Genomic DNA, 21,896 nt, shown 5'->3' with positions numbered 1-21,896 from the left:
TGTGTGTAGTGTTAGGGGTTGTGTGTAGTGTTAGGGGTTGTGTGTAGTGCTAGGGGTTGTGTGTAGTGCTAGGGGTTGTGTGTAGTGCTTGGGGTTGTGTGTAGTAATATTGGGTTGTGTGCAGTATTAGGGGTTGTGTGTAGTGCAAGGGGCTGTGTGTCGTATTAGGGGTTGTGTGTAATGATAGGGGTTGTGTGTAATGATAGGGGTTGTGTGTAGTATTAGGGGTTGTGTGAAGTGTTAGGGGTTGTGTGTCGTATTAGGGGTTGTGTGTAATGATAGGGGTTGTGTGTAGTATTAGGGGTTGTGTGAAGTGTTAGGGGTTGTGTGTCGTATTAGGGGTTGTGTGTAGTAATATCGGGTTGTGTGTAGTATTAGGGGTTGTGTGTAGTATTAGAGGTTGTGTGTCGTATTAGGGGTTGTGTGTAATGATAGGGGTTGTGTGTAGTATTAGGGGTTGTGTGAAGTGTTAGGGGTTGTGTGTAGTGTTAGGTGTTTTGTGTAGTGTTAGGGATTGTGTGTAGTGTTAGGGGTTGTGTGTAGTGATAGGGGTTGTGTGTAGTATTAGGGGTTGTGTGTAGTAATATCGGATTGTGTGTGGTATTAGGGGTTGTGTGTAGTGCTAGGGGTTGTGTGTAGTATTAGGGATTGTGTGTAGTTCTAATGGCTGTGTGTTGTGCTAGGGGATGGGTGTAGTGTTGGGGGTTATGTGTAGTATTAGGGGTAGTGTGTAGTGTTAGTTGTTGTGTGTATTGCGAGGGGCAGTGTGTAGTGTTATGGGGTTGTGTGTAGAATTAGTGGTTGTGTGTAATGTTAGGGGTTGTCTGGAATGTTAGGGGTTGTGTGTAGTATTGGGGTTGTGTGTAGTATTGCGGTTGTGCGTAGTATTAGGGTGTGTGTGAAGTGTTAAGGGTTGTGTGTAGTATTAGGGGTTGTGTGTAGTGCTAGAGGTTGTGTGTAGAATTAGGGGTTGTGTGTCGTGTTAGGGGTTGTGTGTAGAATTAGGGGTACTACTAGTGTGCTGTCCGAGGTAGCTTGTGGGTAGCTCTCTTCTGTGTATGTGTGTATGTACAGGGTGTTTACAGTTGAAGTCAGAAGTTTACATATACTTAGGTTGTAGTCATTAAAACTCGTTTTTCAACCACTCCACAAATTTCTTGTTAACCAACTATAGTTTTGGCAAGTCGGTTAGGACAACTACTTTGTGCATGACACAAGTAATTTTTCCAACAATTGCTTACAGACAGATTATTTCACTTATAATTCACTGTATCACAATTCCAGTGGGTCAGAAGTTTACATACACTAAGTTGACTGTGCCTTTAAACAGCTTGGAGAATTCCAAAAAATTATGTCATGGCTTTCTAAGCTTCTGATAGGCTAATTGACATCATTTGAGAAATTTGGGAGGTGTACCTGTGGATGTATTTAAAATTGTAGACCTCCAAAAGTCTGGTTCATCCATGGGAGCAATTTTAAAATGCCTGAAGGTACCACGTTCATCTGTACAAACAGTAGTACGCAAGTATATACACCATGGGACCACGCAGCCGTCATACTGCTCAGGAAGGAGACGCATTCTGTCTCCTAGAAATGAACATTCTTTGGTGCAAAAATTGCAAATCAATCCCAGAACAACAGCAAAGGACCTTGTGAAGATGCTGGATGAAACAGGTACAAAAGTATCTATATCCACAGTAAAACGAGTCCTATATCGACATAACCTGAAAGGCCGCTCAGCAAGGAAGAAGCCACTGCTCCAAAACCGCCATAAAAAAGCCAGACTATGGTTTGCAACTGTACATGGGGACAAAGATCATACTTTTTGGAGAAATGTCCTCTGGTCTGATGAAACAAAAATAGAACTGTTTGGCCATAATGACCATCGTTATGTTTGGAGGAAAAAGGGGGAGGCTTGCAAGCTGAAGAACACCATCCCAACCGTGAAGCATATTGTGGCAGCATCATATGGTGGGGGTGCTTTGCTGCAGAAGGGACTGATGCACTTCACAAAATAGATGGCAACATGAGGATGGACAATTACGTGGATATAGTGAAGCAACATATTAAGACGAGTGTCAGGAAGTTAAAGCTTGGTCGCAAATGGGTCTTCCAAATGGATATTGACCCCAAGCACACTTCCAAAGTTGTGGAAAAATGGCTTAAGGACAACAAAGTCAAGGTATTGGAGTGGCCATCACAAAGCCCTGAGCTCAATCCTATAGAAAATTGTGGGCAGAACTGAAAAAGCGTGTGCGAGCAAGGAGGCCTAGAAACCTGACTCAGTTACACCAGCTCTGTCAGGAGGACTGGGCCAAAATTCACCCAACTTATTGTGGGAAGGTTGTGGAAGGCTACCCGAAATTATGTTTGACCCAAATTAAACAATTTAAAGGCAATGCAACCAAATACTAATTGAGTGTATGTAAACTTCTGACCCACTGGGAATGTGATGAAAGAAATAAAAGCTGAAATAAATCATTCTCTCTAATATTTGTCTGACATTTCAAATTCTTAAAATGAAGTGGTGATCCTAAATGACCTAAGACAGGGAATTTTTACGAGGATTAAATGTCAGGAATTGTGAAAAACTGAGTTTAAATGTTTTTGGCTAAGGTGTATGTAAACTTCTGACTTCAACTGTATGTGTGTGTGTGCGTGTGTGCGTAAGTCTAAATGTGCTTAACAAGTCACATAATAATTTGCATGGACTCATTCTGTGTGCATTAATAGTATTTAACATCATATTTAAATGACTACCGCATCTCTGTACTCCACACATACAATTATCTGTTAGGTCCCTCAGTCGAGCAGTAATTTTCAAACACAGATTCAACCACAAAGACCAGGGAGGTTTTCCAATGCCTTGCAAAGAAGGGCACCTACTGGTAGATGGGTTAAAAAGAAGGAGACATTGAATATACCTTTGGGCATGTTGAAGTTATTTATTCCACTTTGGATGGTGTATCAATACACCCAGTCACTATAAAGATACAGGCATACTTCCTAACTTAGTTGCTGGAGAGGAAGGAAACCGCTCAGGAATTTCACCATGAGGCCAATGGTAACTTTAAAACAGTCACAGGGGTTAATGGCTGTGATAGGACAAAACTAAGGATGGATCAACAACATTGTAGATACTCCACAACAGTAACATAAATGACAGAGTGATAAGAAGGTAGCCTGTACAGAATACAACTTTTCCAAAACATGCATCCTGTTTGCAATGAGGCAATAAAGTAAAACTGCAAAAGAAAATTGGGGGCATATCCAATACAACACATCACTGAATACCAGTCTTCATATTTTCAAACACGGTGGTGGCCGCATCATGTTATGGGTATGATTGTAATCATTAAGGACTGGGGAGTTTTTCAGGATACAAAATAAATGGAACCACAGGAAATCCTAGAGGAAAACATGGTTCCAACAGACACTGGGAGATAAATTCACCTTTCAGCAGGACAATAACCTAAAACTCAAAGCCAAATATACACTGGAGTTGCTTACCAAGACAACATTGAATGTTCCTGAGTGGCCTAGTTACAGTTTTTACTTAAATTGGCTTAAAAATCTATGGCAAGACTTGAAAAATGGCTATCTAGCAAGGATCAACAACAAACTTGACAGAGCTTATAGAACTAAAAAGAAACATTTGCAAATATTGTACAATCCAGGTGTGCAAAGCTCTTAGAGACTCACAGCTGTAATCGCTGCCAAAGGGTGTGTGAATACTTATGTAAATCATTTTTTCTGTATTTAATATTCCAATAAATTTGCTAAAATTTTCAAAAAACATGTTTTCACTTTGTCAATATGGGGTATTGTGTGGAGATGGGTGAAATTTATTTATTTTTTAATCCATTTTGAAATCCGTCTGTAACACAAAAAAAGTGAAATAATTTAAGAGTAATGAATAATTTCTGAAGGCACTGTAGGTGCGCGAGCGTGTGTGTCTGTGTGTGAGTGGGTGTGTGTGTGTGTGTGTGTGTGTGTGAGTATGCGCGGCTGTGTGTGTGTGTGTTGTTCCAGGGGCGGCATGGCCGGGGGAGTGCTCGCAGCATCTCCACTCCCAGAGTCACTTTCTGAGAAAGAGCTGGAGGCCATGTTTCACGCTGTCTTCCTTAATGAGCCCATTCACACAGCAGCCATAATACTCCCATGATTAGAGATGATAGAACACCCATACTTCTCCTGCTCCATGCATATTAATGCACCCAGACTGGGGAGCCCAGACAAGGTGTCAACCTGCGCAGCTCTGCTCTGCTCCACACAGGGGAGAAAAACTGCTTCAGGCCTGCGGGTCATATAATATCTAAACCGATAAAATAAAATGCTAGCAGTATTTAAATTTAGTACATCCTCTGTGCAACTCTTCTACACGATTATTATTCATGAAGAACAGCCACTGGATCACACCTCGTAGTTGTGTCTGTGTATACGGCAGGCAATTATACATTTCTATACTTAGCCTGTTTTCTTCCTCTCTGTTAAATTCTACAGTGTAGTAATTTCAATATGCTGACGATAAACCTCATCTTCACACTCTAAATCATGTCTCTACAATTACAACACACCGGAGAAAGATACATGTAATTAAACTATACAGCGCAATGATCTGAAGAAGTGTGATATAAACAGTTACTGATTACATATCTGTGTGCAAAACTGATCATTTGCAACCCAGTACGCAAAGAACAGGATGTAATACCATCCGATACCATGAATGGCAATAATATGCATTACAGAGACAGTTCCACACAATGCTGCCAGTTCAACATGATCTGCCACGTACCTGAGAGGTGTACTTCTGGGCTTGGGCTTCTCAGCTGCCTGTGAAAACAGTAACACAACACAGTCCTGTTAGTTGCTGTACAGAACAGAACATGCAGTATGTGATGGATAGTGATACCCATCTCTCTGGACCACTGAGAGATCAGCACAAATAGCCCCAAACTGGAGGAAGGATAACAGGAGGGATGGATCCCGGCCCAGGGATGAAAGAAATCAGCCTCATCATGATAGGCACTCAAACACGCACATTCCTCTTAGTCTGTTTCGTCTGTTCATCCCCCCTTCTCTTTGAATGGAGGAATGTGAATGATTAAAGAGATCAGTGAGGCGAAAACCGCTCGATCAATGCTGGTTGGAGGAAAAAACAACTGTGTGATTTCTAAGGATGGGTTTTTAGAGACCAACTAGAGTAGCAAAGAGGGCTTTAGAGACCTACTAGAGTAGCAGGGACCTAAAACAGTAGCAGATAGGGTTTTAGAGACCTACCATATTAACAGAGAGGGTTTTAGAGACCTACCAGATTAGCATAGAGGGTTTAGAGACCTACTACAGTAGCAGAGAGGGGTTTAGAGACCTACCAGATTAGGGTTAGAGTTTTAGAGATCTACTAAAGTAGCAGAGACCTATTAGAGTAGAAGTGAGGGTTATAGAGACCTACTACAGTATAATAGATGGTTTTAGAGACCTACTACAGTAGAATAGATGGTTTTAGAGACCTACTACAGTAGCAGAGAGGGTTTTAGAGATCTACTACAGTAGAATAGATGGTTTTAGAGACCTATTAGAGTAGAGAGGGTTTTAGAGACCTACTACAGTAGAATTGAGGGCTTTAGAGACCTACTACAATAACAGAGATGGTCTTAGAGACCCACTAGAGTAGCAGAGAAGGCTCTAGAGATCTACTACATTAGCAGAGAGAGGTTTAGAGACCTACTACTATTTGATTTAAACCTACATCATTGACACCTGACAGTGATTGGAAGCACAGACAGGTGACAGCTATTTAATACTATGAGGATTTGTCACCCCCCTCTCCGCCATGTATTCCCTATACAAGGACAACAACACATTGTAACAAAGAAATTAACATTGAAGTGTTTCCTCTCCGATGACAGTTCAGTGGAAATCAATTACACATGCAGAATGAAGGGTGCACATGGAGAGGACTGTCACTGCTACTCTATTTGTATAGTCTTGAAAATATCATGTAGCCCACACTGTGATGTAGCCCGCACTGTGATGTAGCCGACACTGTGATGTAGCCCGCACTGTGATGTAGCCCACACTGTGATGTAGCCCACACTGTGATGTAGCCCGCACTGTGATGTAGCCCGCACTGTGATGTAGCCCGCACTGTGATGTAGCCCGCACTGTGATGTAGCCCACACTGTGATGTAGCCCACACTGTGATGTAGCCCGCACTGTGATGTAGCCCACACTGTGATGTAGCCCACACTGTGATGTAGCCCACACTGTGATGTAGCCCACACTGTGATGTAGCCCACAACATGCTGAATAGTGACAAGTTAAAGAGTGCTTGAGCAAAGGTATACAAATAAAACCCCTTGGCACAGAGTAGTAAAGATTTTGGCCACCACCACCACAACCTGTCCAGACTACCACCAAGACACAGACAGGCCCACCACCACAACCTGTCCAGGCTACCACCAAGACACAGACAGGCCCACCACCACAATCTGTCCAGGATACCACCAAGACACAGACAGGCCCACCACCACAACCTGTCCAGGCTACCACCAAGACACAGACAGGCCCACCACCACAACCTGTCCAGGCTACCACCAAGACACAGACAGGCCCACCACCACAACCTGTCCAGGATACCACCAAGACACAGACAGGCCCACCACCACAACCTGTCCAGGCTACCACCAAGACACAGACAGGCCCACCACCACAACCTGTCCAGGCTACCACCAAGACACAGACAGGCCCACCACCACAACCTGTCCAGGATACCACCAAGACACAGACAGGCCCACAGCAACACACTGGCAAGGCTAAGGTTATTGCTGTGACCATTGATCTGTGTACAGTCCATTTATCATTGATGAAAGCAGCCAGTGATCTTCACAGTATATCAGATGAAACAAGTCAGATCATCTGTCAACTGCTCTCTTACTGCTGTTTCCCTCTCCACAGGGATTTGGGCAGCTTCCATCCTTCTTCCCCATTCCTGGGTTGCTAGGCAACGCAGCTGGGGGCATGGCTGCTAGTTTGTACTCTGGCAAACTGTTTAAATGGCTGCTGGAGCTTTTTTCATGCTTATGAGGCGACTTTGGGCATTCATTTCATGGGTTGTTTGTGTGTGTGTGTGTGTGTGTGTGTGTGTGTGTGTGTGTGTGTGTGTGTGTGTGTGTGTGTGTGTGTGTGTGTGTGTACATGTACTTGTGTGGGAAACGCAAGGGGTGGTTATCGCTAAGGAGAAAGGGAGGGCTGGAGGAGCTGTGCTGGTGATGATCAAATTAGCCTAAAAAGGCCACACATGATCAAGTGCTTTTCTGTATCACCAAGAGGAATGCAACACAGCATAAAGCAAGATTTTCATGAATGTTTTAAGGAATTCAACAATATTCAAAAGACAAAGAGAGTGATGCACTTCTATTGACTTTACTGGCTCATTGCCTGCAGCTACAGAGATACACCACATCATTCTAACAGACAGACAGTGATGTATACCCTCAATTTGTTTTCAACCTGTGGTGGTCTGATTGAGAGGCATTAGCGCTGTTGTGAGATCACGCTAAATGAGAAGGCATAAAGGTTTGCTTTAGATCAGCATTTGATGATCCAAGAATATAGATATCAATCAGATGAACAATCCTCTTCACTCACCCATCCACCTTCATCTGTCAGTGTGTCTCTATCTGTGTGTCTCTCTGTGTGTCTCTCTGTGTGTCTCGCTGTGTGTCTCTGTCTCTCTGTGTGGCTCTCTGTGTGGCTCTCTCTATCTGTGTCACTGTGTGTGTCTCTCCTCTGTCTGTGTGTGTGTCTCTGCTCTGTCTGTGTGTGTCTTCTCTGTCTGTGTCTCTTTCTCAATGATGTCATTGAACTTCGATACCCCTTGTCAAAATACTTCCATTAGTTTCCCCTCCATCTATGGTGATCACAGCAGTATCCTATTCTTTCTGGGTAGGGGGAGCTATTTTATCATTAGGGAGAAAGCCAGCTAACGTAAATAAAAACACCACTGTTTGTGAAGACTAGATTTCTTCTTAATCCACCAGGACATCTGAATGACAACATGGCTGTTGATTTAGGGGAGAATGTTTTCATTTGGTTGGCCCTTTCACTGTGGTATTTGCTGAAGAAACTGGGCAACAAAACCCTGGCTAATTAAGAACAGTCCTCAATGCTCCTTTGTGCTGCTGCTGAACTGAGCAATGGAACATTCTCACAATTGAGTATACATTTTTTTCTTCTAAAATACACACACAGCCAGAAAATCTCCAGTGAGTTCCGGTAGACAAAGGGGAGAGGGAAGGAAGTACTTTTATTGAATGCCCAAAGGAAAAGTAACAAAATGGTGTGAGGTGTTGGTCACCGATGAATAGTACCAGGTAGCTGATGAATAGTACCAGGTAGCTGATGAATAGTACCAGGTAGCTGATGAATAGTACCAGGTGAATAGTACCAGGTAGCTGATAAATAGTACCAGGTACCAGGTAGCTGATGAATAGTACTAGGTAGCTGATGAATAGTACCAGGTAGCTGATGAATAGTACCAGGTAGCTGATAAATAGTACCAGGTACCAGGTAGCTGATGAATAGTACCAGGTAGCTGATGAATAGTACCAGGTAGCTGATGAATAGTACCAGGTGAATAGTACCAGGTAGCTGATAAATAGTACCAGGTACCAGGTAGCTGATGAATAGTACTAGGTAGCTGATGAATAGTACCAGGTAGCTGATGAATAGCACCAGGTAGCTGATAAATAGCACCAGGTAGCTGATGAATAGTACTAGGTAGCTGATGAATAGTACCAGGAAGCTGATGAATAGTACCAGGTAGCTGATGAATAGTACTAGGTAGCTGATGAATAGTACCAGGTAGCTGATAAATAGTACCAGGTAGCTGATGAATAGTACTAAGTAGCTGATGAATAGTACCAGGTAGCTGATGAATAGCACCAGGTAGCTGATAAATAGCACCAGGTAGCTGATAAATAGTACTAGGTAGCTGATGAATAGTACTAGGTAGCTGATGAATAGTACCAGGTAGCTGATAAATAGTACCAGGTAGCTGATAAATAGTACCAGGTAGCTGATGAATAGTACCAGGTAGCTGATGAATAGCACCAGGTAGCTGATAAATAGCACCAGGTAGCTGATGAATAGTACTAGGTAGCTGATGAATAGTACCAGGTAGCTGATGAATAGTACCAGGTAGCTGATGAATAGCACCAGGTAGCTGATAAATAGCACCAGATAGCTGATGAATAGTACTAGGTAGCTGATGAATAGTACCAGGTAGCTGATAAATAGTACCAGGTAGCTGATGAATAGTACCAGGTAGCTGATGAACATTACTAGGTAGCTGATGAATAGTACCAGGTAGCTGATGAATAGTACCAGGTAGCTGATAAATTGTACCAGGTAGCTGATGAAATTTACTAGGTAGCTGATGCACAGTACCAGGTAGCTGATGAATAGCACCAGGTAGCTGATGAATAGTACCAGGTAGCTGATGAATATTACTAGGTAGCTGATGCACAGTACCAGGTAGCTGATGCACAGTACCAGGTAGCTGATGAATAGCACCAGGTAGCTGATGAATAGTACCAGGTAGCTGATGAATAGTACCAGGTAGCTGATGAACATTACTAGGTAGCTGATGCACAGTACCAGATAGCTGATAAATAGTACCAGGTAGCTGATAAATAGTACCAGGTAGCTGATGAATAGTACCAGGTAGCTGATGAATAGCACCAGGTAGCTGATAAATAGCACCAGGTAGCTGATGAATAGTACTAGGTAGCTGATGAATAGTACCAGGTAGCTGATGAATAGTACCAGGTAGCTGATGAATAGCACCAGGTAGCTGATAAATAGCACCAGATAGCTGATGAATAGTACTAGGTAGCTGATGAATAGTACCAGGTAGCTGATAAATAGTACCAGGTAGCTGATGAATAGTACCAGGTAGCTGATGAACATTACTAGGTAGCTGATTAATAGTACCAGGTAGCTGATGAATAGTACCAGGTAGCTGATGAATAGTACCAGGTAGCTGATAAATTGTACCAGGTAGCTGATGAAATTTACTAGGTAGCTGATGCACAGTACCAGGTAGCTGATGAATAGCACCAGGTAGCTGATGAATAGTACCAGGTAGCTGATGAATATTACTAGGTAGCTGATGCACAGTACCAGGTAGCTGATGCACAGTACCAGGTAGCTGATGAATAGCACCAGGTAGCTGATGAATAGTACCAGGTAGCTGATGAATAGTACCAGGTAGCTGATGAACATTACTAGGTAGCTGATGCACAGTACCAGATAGCTGATGAATAGCACCAGGTAGCTGATGAATAGTACCAGGTAGCTGATGAATAGTACCAGGTAGCTGATGAATAGTACCAGGTAGCTGATGAATAGCACCAGGTAGCTGATAAATAGCACCAGGTAGCTGATGAATAGTACCAGGAAGCTGATGAATAGTACCAGGTAGCTGATAAATAGTACCAGGTAGCTGATAAATAGCACCAGGTAGCTGATGAATAGTACCAGGAAGCTGATGAATAGTACCAGGTAGCTGATGAATAGTACCAGGTAGCTGATGAATAGTACCAGGAAGCTGATGAATAGTACCAGGTAGCTGACTAACAGCGAGGTCAGAGGTGGTAGTCTGGCCACAGCATGTTCCTCCTCCCCCTCCTGGCCCCCCTCTACCCCCCCGAGGACCACAGCCCTACTCCCCAGTGCCAGGTGATTTGTCAAAGGTAGGGCAAAGCTGACCTTTCTACTCTGTCAATTGTCATAACAGCACCAGAGCTGGGCTGTGTGCAACACACAAGGATTTGAGAGAAGGACAGAAAGGGGAGGGAGACAGAGACGAAAATGGAGAGGGAGAGGGAGAAAAAAAGAGAGATGGGGAGAGAGAAGAGAGGAGAGAGAAAGGGATGAGAGAGTGAAAAAGATGGCAGAGAGCCTGGGCTGATACTAATTGCTTTAAAGGCACTATACAGGCACAAAATGACTGCTGCGGCTTCTCCTCATCCCCCTCCAGCTTCTCCCCAGCCCCATCCTGCTTCTCCAAAGCTCCCTCTTGCTTCTCCCCAGCTCCCTCCAGCTTCTCCCCAGCCCCATCCTGCTTCTCCCTAGCTCCCCCCTGCTTCTCCCCAGCTCCCTCCTGCTTCTCCCCAGCTCCCCCTGCTTCTCCCTAGCTCCCTCCTGCTTCTCCCCAGCTCCCTCCTGCTTCTCCCCAGCTCCCCCTGCTTCTCCCCAGCCCCATCCTGCTTCTCCCTAGCTCCCTCCTGCTTCTCTCCAGCTCCCCCCTGCTTCTCCCCAGCTCCCTCCAGCTTCTCCCCAGCTCCCTCCTGCTTCTCCCCAGCTCACTCCTGCTTCTCCCCAGCTCCCTCCTGCTTCTCCCCAGCTCCCTCCAGCTTCTCCCTAGCCCCCTCCAGCTTCTCCCAAGCCCCCTCCAGCTTCTCCCCAGCTCCCTCCAGCTCCCTCCAGCTTCTCCCCAGCTCCCTCCTCTTTCGCCCCAGCTCCCTCCAGCTTCTCCCCAGCTCCCTCCTGCTTCGCCTCAGCTCCCTCCAGCTTCTCCCCAACCCACTCCTGCTTCTCTATCGAATATATAATCCTTATATCTTTCCTCTCTTCTGCACTGAGTCACATGTGCCGGAGCACACTGATCCACTGAAGCTGTATGTGTGTACGTGTAGGGAAGGGAGATAGGGAAGAGAAAAGGATACCTAGTCAGTTGTACAACTGACTGCCTTCAACCAAAATATGTCCACGTCATTGTTGCACGGGGAGCAGTTGTTGTTGGGGTTAACTGAAGTGTATGCGTGTGTGCGGGCTGACCCTTGTTGCTTATATAAGGAGGGGAAGTGCTTGGTTTTTTATCTGTGTTGTTGTGTATAAAACAGGAAGTAGGGGATCAGGCAGACTAATGTGTGTTTATTTGGGGACAGACACTGCTGCTGTACTGAAGGCGATGACAGCACGCTAATGTACCATGGACTCATTTGATATAAGCCACGTATAAACATACAGAGATGCGCGACATCCCCCCCCCCACACACACACACACAAATATAGGAGTGTATTACTGTTAGTAGAGCACTAGTAGAGCCATGTGTATAATGACTTTAATGTGTAATAACTATCATTAAACTACCAACGGCTCAAAGGTCCTGTTTGGATGATAGCTGTGGGAACAACACCAAGAAGCACAATGAGAGAGCCATCGCTAATTTACTCATCTAACGGTTCTGTTATTATCTGGCTCAGAACGACACCACACACAGATACAGTTGAAGTCGGAAGTTAACATACACTTAGGTTGGAGTCATTAAAACTAGTTTTTAAACCACTCCACAAATGTCTTGTTAACGAACTATAGTTTTGGCAAGTTGGTTAGGACATCTACTTTGTGATATCTACAAAGTTGTGGCAAAATGGCTTAAGGACAACAAAGTCAAGGTATTGGAGTGGCCCATCACAAAGCCCTGACCTCAATCCTATAGAACATTTGTGGGCAGAACTGAAAAAGCGTGTGCAAACAAGGAGGCCTACAAACCTGACTCAGTTACACCAGCTCTGTCAGGAGGATTGGGACAAAATTCACCCTACTTATTGTGGGAAGCTTGTGGAAGGCTACCCAAAATATTGTGAAAAACTGAGTTTAAATGTATTTGGCTAAGGTGTATGTAAATGTCCGACTTCAACTGTATACTCAAAAAGAAACCACACACCGCACACAGAGATACTCAGAACAACAACACATACAAAGATGCTCAGAATGACACCATTCACCACACACAGAGATACTTAGAATGACACCACACACCACAGACATAGATAATCAGAACGACACCACACACCACAGACATAGATAATCAGAACGACACCACAGACAGAGATACTCAGAATGAGACCACAGACAGACATACTAAGAACGAGACCACAGACAGAGATACTCAGAACGAGACCACAGACAGAGATACTCAGAACGACACCACACACAGAGATACTCAGAACGACACCACACACCATAGACATAGATAATCAGAACGACACCAGACACAGAGATACTCAGAACAACACCACACACAGAGATACTCAGAATGACACCACACACCACAGACATAGATCATCAGAACGACACCACAGACATAGATAATCAGAACGACAACACAGACAGAGATACTCAGAATGCGACCACAGACAGAGATACTCAGAACGAGACCACAGACAGAGATACTCAGAACGAGACCACAGACAGAGATACTCAGAACGACACCACACACCATAGACATAAGACACTCAGAAAGACACCAGACACAGAGTTACTCAGAACAACACCACACACAGAGATACTCAGAATGACACCACACACCACAGACATAGATAATCAGAACGACACCACAGACAGAGATACTCAGAACGAGACCACAGACAAGATACTCAGAACGAGACCACAGAACGAGACCACAAACAGAGATAATCAGAACGAGACCACAGACAGAGATACTCAGAACGAGACCACAGATACAGTATACTGTAATTATATGGTCGTTGATGGATCTTACCTGCTGTTCAGTATCTTCCTCGTCACTGCTGATCTTCAGGTCATCCTCAAGCATTCTGCAGACACACAACAGCAGTCAGGTCAAATAAAAAGCTCTTATCATTAATATAGGAATATAACAAAAATATATATTGCTTAGTCAAATGATATGTCATTTTTTTATTAAGAACTAGGATGTATTAAAGGCAGAGTGTTTCAGGGATACTATCACTCTTTGTTAGGACACAAACACAATCACTTTTTGGATATTATGCCATTATATGCAGAGAGCAAAAACGCATCTCTCCATATCCTCAGTTATATATATATATATATATATATATATATATATACACACACACTACACTATATACATATATATATATATCATCTTTCAATTCAATACTGAAAAAATACTGAAAAATACTGAAAAAACATCTAATCCCCTTGCTTCCTTCAGACTCATAAACTATCAAAAAGTGTTTTCAGAAAGAATGATGTCATCTGACAAACAGTGTGATGACATCATACAAAAACACAATAAAACCATGGCCAGCAGGCAGGCGAACAGCAAGCTTGCGCTTGGCGATCTAGCTACCCTACAGAGACACTCACTCCGGCCCAGTCGGCCACTCCCCCGAGTTTGAAAAACAAAAGAAGCTCTATGAGGGAAATGTGTTTCAAATTGTGTTTTCTATGACCTAGGCTGTTGTGCAGCATCTTAGATTGGGCAGAACTTTGAACAAAATACCAGTCATTACCCTGGTAATACTGAACAGATGTCAGCGGAAGGAACCAGGAGAAGAAAAAAGCCAGGTGGCTGAAGTGGGCATTTCCAGAGGATTTGCACTCAATTGAAGCCAAACTGTGGAGGGGGGTCCTGTCAAAGGTCAAATAGGGGGAGCTTATATTTGTCCTGTTTCACACATGTACAAGTGTGCAACCTGTAAAATTGTGAAATAGATTTTTTTTTTTTGCATATCCCACTCCCCCTGAGACACCCTCGGAGAGCGGGGTCATGGCATGGACCAGCCATTATTGACGGCAAACCTGGAGCAATTATTGTTCAGTGCCTTGCTCAAGGACAGATCTTTTCACCTAGTCGACTAAGGTATTCGAACTAGCAACCTTTCAGTTACTGGCCCAACGCTCTAACCACTTGGTTACCTGCCACCTGTGTTTGCAGGCCTGTGTGTACATGAGAGAGACGAAGAAGAAAACATAAAGAAATAGAGAGATAAAAACAGAAAGAGAGAGAAAAAAGAGAAATACAAAAACGAATAAAGAGTGGACTGTCTGTGGTCTATTTAAAACTTCAGGATTGGTGGGTTCCCCACGGGATGGTTGAGCTAATGTAGGCTAATGCGATTAGCATGAGGTTGTAAGTAACAAGAACATTTCCCCCGGACATAGACATTAGAGGTCGACCGATTATGATTTTTCAACGCTGATACTGATACCTATAATTGAAGGACCAAAAAAGCAGATACCGATTAATCTGCCGATTATTTTTTATTTATTTGTAATAATGACAATTACAACAATTCTGAATGAACACTTATTTGAACTTAATTTAATACATCAATAAAAATCAATTTAGCCTCAATTAAATAATGAAACATGTTGAATTTGGTTTAAATAATGCAAAAACAAAGTGTTAGAGAAGTAAAAGTGCAAAATGTGCCATGTAAAAACGTTTAAGTTCCTTTCTCATTAACAGTGTAACAGTATAGCTTCCGTCCCTCTCCTCACTCCTACCTGGGCTCGAACCAGGAACACATCGACAACCACAATCGAAGCAGCGTTACCCATCGCTACACAAAAGACGCGGCCCTTGCAGAGCAAGGGGAATAACTACTCCAAGTCTCAGAGTGAGTGACGTTTGAAACGCTATTAGCGCACACCCAGCTAACTAGCTAGCCATTTCACATCGGTTACACCAGCCATTAGGCTGATAGGCTTGAAGTCATAAACAGCGCTGTGCTTGCGAAGAGCTGCTGGCAAAACGCACTAAAGTTCTGTTTGAATGAATGCTTACGAGCCTGCTGCTGCCTACCATCGCTCAGTCAGACTGCTCTAGACTTAATTATAACATAATAACACACAGAAATACGAGCCTTTGGTCATTAATATGGTCGAATCCGGAAACTATCATAAACAAAACGTTTATTATTTCAGTGAAATACGTAACCGTTCAGGAATTGTATCTAATGGGTGGCATCCCTAAGTCTAAATATTCTTGTTACATTGCACAACCTTCAATGTTATGTCATAATTATGTAAAATTCTGGCAAATTAATTCGCAATGATCTAGGCTGCCCAAACTGTTGCATATACCCTGTCTCTGCGTGCAATGAACACAAGAGAAATGACACAATTTAACCTGGTTAATATTGCCTGCTAACCTGGATTTCATTTAGCTAAATATGCAGGTTTAAAATATATACTTCTGTGTATTGATTTTACGAAAGGCATTGGTGTTTATGCTTAGGTACAGTCGTCCAACGATTGTGCTGTTTTTTGCAAATGAGCTTTTGTTAAATCATCCCCCAGCGTTGCATCGACTATATGCAACGCAAGACATGCTAGATAAATGAGTAATATCATCAAGCATGTGTAGTTATAACTAGTGATTATGATTGATTGATTGTTTTTTATAAGATAAGTTTAATGCTAGCTAGCAACTTACCTTGGCTTCTACTGCATTTGCGAAACAGGCAGGCTCCTCTTGGAGTGACAATGAGAGGCAGGTGGTTAGAGCATTGGACTAGTTAACTGTAAGGTTGCAAGATTGGATATCTTTTACCAGATCTAATGTGTTATATTCTCCTACATTCCTGTCACATTTCCACAAACGTCAAAATGTTTCCATTCAAATAGCATCACGAATATGCATATCCTTGCTTCAGGGCCTGAGCTACAGGCAGTTAGATTTGGGTATGTCATTTTAGGCAAAAAAAAAAATCCTTAAGAGGTTTTAAGCAATAAGGCTTGAGGCGGTGTGGTATATGGCCAATATACCACGGCTAAGGGTTGTTCTTACGCACAACGCAACGCGGAGTGCCTGGATACAGCCCTTAGCTGTGGTATATAGGCCATATACCACAAACCCCCGAGGTGCCTTATTTCTTGTAAAAACCGGTTGCCAACACAGCAAGGCAAATAATGACACATCTACATTGAAAATGTTGCTTTAATAAATAATAATAATAAATACATTCCCGCCAGAAAAAGACCGGACAACAGTCATGTTGCTAGACTGGTTGCTAACATAACCACAGGCTAACCACAGGCTAGCTACTAAACTTACATTAAATGTATGCAAAAACGGAGCATAAGCGCTACTTCTACAGTTACTAACACAAGGCAATTATTTATTCACGTTGATCTGAATGTTGCCATTTATCGTGCTCAAATGAAAAAATTGTCCCATGTTATTGTTGGTTGTTGGCTTGCCCATGTTGTTGTTTGTTGTTGGCTTGCCCATGTTGTTGTTTGTTGCTGGCTTGCCAATGTTATTGTTGTTTGTTGGCTTGCCCATGTTGTTGTTTGTTGTTGGCTTGCCCATGTTATTGTTGGTTGTTGGCCTGCCCATGTTGTTGTTTGTTGTTGGCTTGCCCATGTTATTGTTGGTTGTTGGCTTGCCCATGTTGTTGTTTGTTGTTGGCTTGCCCACGTTATTGTTGGTTGTTGGCTTGCCCATGTTGTTGTTTGTCGTTGGCTTGCCCATGTTGTTTGTTGGCTCCACACTGCTGAAAATGGAAGCTGTTCTTTTAGCTGGGGGTGCTGCTGCTGCTGTGTTGTCAGATAGAATAGTGCTCCACCGCTTCCTCACTTCCAGATTTGGCCTCCAGTAACTGTGAAGAGATGTTTCGGATCTGTGTCCACTGACAGACATGATTTCCCGTGCCTCAAGACCGGCATCCGACAGTTTCTGGATCATGGTGGTTCGGAAGCAGTGGTTTGTGTAAATCTGCGACGGGCCAGCTATTTTGCAGATCTTTGGCACCATTGTTGCAAGGGTGTGCACTCCCATCGGCTCTTTTGTGTACCAGAAACATATGCGACAAAATAACGTTAGCTAATAGTTAGGCCTACATAGCTACCTGTTATACTGCCAGGGTAAATTAGATTCAGCTAACTAGTTAACAGTTACATACCATATGTATCTGTTAACTGTTTTCTGTTACTTCTTAAGGGAAGCTACGGGGCAGAGGGGATCACCCGGCAGTTCAAACATGAATCCCTGTCCACTCTCCCTGTTCTTCTCCTGCGGAACCTGGCTTTTTGTGGGTTTGTTGAACGAGAGTCGCAGACTGTAGGCTGTTCTCGTCTGTACATATTTAAATGAGTCATGTTTCAGCAGATGGTTTCTCTCCCCCCTTCGGCCAAAATGAAGTTGAACATCAAACCACACTTTGTTCACCAAACCCTCAGGTGTTTCAGTGTCCAGAGCCTTGGATTGTTTGATGAGCTGCATGTCGTGTTCAGTTATGGCTGCGTGGTTTGTCGCAACCCTCTTTCCTCAACTTTTTAATTACGCCTACAAGCACAGTGTTGCTCGTTGTGAATTCTGTGTCCTTCTATATATTCCATGCCAAACTGAGAGGGAGGTCGTTGACATGTCGGCATAGCTGCTCATCCCATATTCTTTGCGATTCGTGTTTCTCACTGAACCATACAAGTCGCTTAGAATGACGTTCAGCTACATTTTTGTTGTATTCCCAAGCTCCCACAATGTATCCCTTTTCTGCGCACCAGTCAGTGAAGAAGGTAAGTGCCTACTTTGTTTGTTTTACGGTGTTCTTTTCATTTCTAAACGCGTCTTTTCTACGTTGGCATGTCCAACTATTGTTGATGTAGCCATTTTATCGAGCTGAAAAGGCGCAATTATATCAAGGTGAACAGGCTAAACGTTAGCCAATCAGCATCCAGTATCCAAACTACCCGGTTTATAATTAAGCAATACGTCCAGAGGAGGTGTGGTATATTGCCAATAAACATGTATTTTATTTGCCAATATAGATGTATTTTACTGCTCTAATTACATTGGTAAGCCGTTTATAATAGCAATAAAGCACCTCTGGGGTTTGTGGTATATTGCCAATATACCACGGCCAAGGGCTGTTCTTAAGCATGACGCAACGTGAAGTGCCTGGACAGCCTTTAGCCGTGGTATATTGGCCATATACCACAAATCCCAGAGGTGCCTAATTGCTACTATAAACTGGTTATCAACGTAATTAGAGCAGTAAAAATAAATGTTTTGTCATACCCGTGGTATACGATCTGATATACCATGGCTGTCAACCAATCAGCATTCAGAACTCGAACAACCCAGTTTGTAATACATTTTGAACTTCCTCTCCAGTTGGTGTAGATAATCCAGCCTTTAATTGTAGATAAATCAACAGTAGGAAAAAGACACTACTATAAATCACATTTTATTTAATTTGTCACATGCACCGAATACAACAGGTGTAGGTAGACCTTACAGTGAAATGCTTACTTACTTACAAGAGAAAATAGAAAATAAAAGTAACAAATAATTAAACAGCAGCAGTAAAATAACAAGCAAGCATATATACAGGGGGTACCGGTAAAGTATATTTTTTATTTAACCTGGCAAGTCAGTTAAAAACAAATTCTTATTTACAATGATTAACCTGGACGACGCTGGGCCAGTTGTGTGCGACCCTATGGGACTACCGATCAGGGCCGGATGTGATGCAGCCTAGATTTGAACCAGGGACTACAGTGAACGCCTCTTGCACTGAAATGCAGTGCCTTAGACCACTGTGCTACTCGCTGCGCCATATTGAATGAATATGTACATGTAGGTAGAGTTAAAGTTACTATGCATAGTTATAAACAGAGAGTAGCAGCAGCGTCAAAGAGGGGTCTTGGTGGCCCTTTCATTATCTGTTCAGGAGTCTTATGGCTTGGGGGTAGAAGCTGTATAAATTCACCTGAACAGAGAGTACACTCCGGCATGTTACCCACAGTCCTCTCCACTCTAGAGGGAGAAGCATGACTATATTTTCCACTTTTATGACCCCACAAAAGATGTGAATAAAAACCATACCCTCTTAAAGAAGTCTTGAAGCCCCTATAAATTATGAACGATTCGATGGTACATCTGTTTCAACACATTGATAGATCTCTGACCCAAATGAGCTCCTTGATAAATAATTAGCCCCAGGACATATATCTGTCTCTCTCTCTGTCTCTCTCTCTCTCTCTCTAGAAACCACAGATATGCAGTTGCATCAACATCTCAAGACTAACAGGACTTTATATTAAATACCTCTGAGGAGACGTAATGTCTCTGGACTGTTTCAGCCTGAGAGTGAGACAGTGTTTAATGGTCTAATTGGGCCTGTATTTAGCACTCTGCTAACTCAACCTTGAAACCAGGAGGAGGGCAAGGAGTTAAAATGAGTTTTATATTGAATATAAACACTTTGGGAGCACGGCTAGAAGCGAACTCACAGAAATATTCACCTCATTAAAATTGGCAAAACGTGAGACAGAGACAGAGAGAGAGAGAACCAATCTGCATTAAATCCCTTTTTTAAGAATGTATTTCTTTCCTACTTGGCTTCAGTTTGGTGTTGTGAAGAACATATCTATTATTTTACAGGTTCTCAAAGCATATTAAAGCACCTTCATAAACCGGAGTGAAGTGCAGTCTAAGGGTTCAGATAGGGTTCGAGGCAGCTCTGGTGAAGGCAAGAGAAATAATATGATGTACAACATCCTACCATCAGGACCAATAACATGGAACCTTAATCACAAACCCACACTGGGTCTTTTTAAGTGTAGCCACCTATTATATATGCATTTCATTTGTAGAAAATTATCCCAAATACAAATCAATCCAATTGGTTCCAGAGACGTGAGTGAGGCTTATTTGAATTGCTAGTTTGGCACTGGCACAGTTTCGTCCTGTTTCTCCACGCTTGTTTTCATTAACGACGAGAGAGGAAATGTACGGCAGAACATGCCAGCACATTTGTTTACCCTTACTGATGGCTCATGAGATGACTAGAAGAAACCCCAAACCCACAGCCCAGAGACAGAGAGTAGGCCTGGAAGACAACCCCAAACACACAGCCCAGAGACAGAGAGTAGACCTGGAAGACAACCCCAAACACACAGCCCAGAGACAGAGAGTAAGCCTGGAAGACAACCCCAAACCCACAGCCCAGAGACAGAGCGTAGGCCTGGAAGACAACCCCAAAACCCACAGCCCAGAGACAGACAGTAGGCCTGGAAGACAACCCCAAACCCACAGCCCAGAGACAGAGAGTAGGCCTGGAAGACAACCCCAAACCCACAGCCCAGAGACAGACAGTAGGCCTGGAAAACAACCCCAAACCCACAGCCCAGAGACAGACAGTAGGCCTGGAAGACAATGATAATGATGAACACAGTGTGGTTGCCAGCATCAGGGCAGTCAACTTCCTCTGGTGGAGTGATCCAGCTGCCTCTCAAATGGCACCCGATTTGGTCAACAGTGCACTACTTTTGACCAGGGCACTGCATTGTGTAGGGAATAGGGTGTCATTTGAGACAAACACACTGACTCAGCCTGCTTCTCTATGCTTCTCTCTGTTCACATCAGGGAAGGGTAGTGTGTAGGGGTTAGTGCAGAGTAGTGTGCAGGGGTTAGGGCAGGGCAGGGGTGTCTAGGGTAGGCTAGAAGGGTGTAGGGCAGGGCAGGAGTATCTAGGGGAGGGTAGAAGGGTATAGGGCAGGAGTGTCTAGGGTAGGAGAGAAGGGTGTAAGGTAAGGCATGAGTGTCTAGGCAGGGTAGAAGGGTGATTGGCAGGGCAGGAGTATCTAGGGTAGGGTAGAAGGGTGAGGAGAGGAGAGAAGATGAGGGGTGAGGAGGGGAATAACGAGATGAGGGGTGAGGAGGGGAATAATGAGATGGGGAGCGAGGAGGGGAATAGAGAGATGAGGAGTGAGGGGTGGAAGAGAGATCAGGAGGGGAGAGAAGATGAAGGCAGAGGAGGGGAATAGAGAGATGAGGAGTGAGGGGGGAATAGAGAGATGAGGGATGAGGGGGGAATAGAGAGATGATGAGTGAGGGGGGAATAGAGAGATGAGGAGTGAGGGGGAAATAGAGAGATGAGGGATGAGTGGGGAATAGAGAGATGAGGAGTGAGGGGGGAATAGAGAGATGAGGAGTGAGGGGGGAATATAGAGATGAGGGATGAGGGGGGAATAGAGAGATGAGGAGTGAGGGGGGAATAGAGAGATGAGGGATGAGGGGGGAATAGAGAGATGAGGGATGAGGGGGGAATAGAGAGATGAGGGATGAGGGGGGAATAGAGAG

The 21,896-nt window shown here is 43.6% G+C and overlaps 1 protein-coding gene across 1 annotated transcript in view; it reads right to left on the bottom strand.

Moving 5' to 3' along the window:
* LOC110504399 (AF4/FMR2 family member 2) overlaps positions 1-21,896 on the bottom strand; it is a 296,104-nt gene that overhangs the window by 87,830 nt on the left and 186,378 nt on the right. The window contains exons 9-10 of the mRNA XM_036970067.2: positions 13,575-13,629; positions 4,796-4,833 (exon numbers count right to left, since the gene is read on the bottom strand). Coding sequence (XP_036825962.1) covers positions 4,796-4,833; positions 13,575-13,629 — 93 coding nt within the window. The remainder of the gene's footprint in view (positions 1-4,795; positions 4,834-13,574; positions 13,630-21,896) is intronic.

The sequence above is a fragment of the Oncorhynchus mykiss genome, chromosome 25 (genome assembly GCF_057628025.1).
Source record: "Oncorhynchus mykiss isolate SJ-2025 chromosome 25, ASM5762802v1, whole genome shotgun sequence".
NCBI lineage: Eukaryota > Metazoa > Chordata > Actinopteri > Salmoniformes > Salmonidae > Oncorhynchus > Oncorhynchus mykiss.
This window is presented reverse-complemented; position numbering and strand designations above follow the sequence as displayed.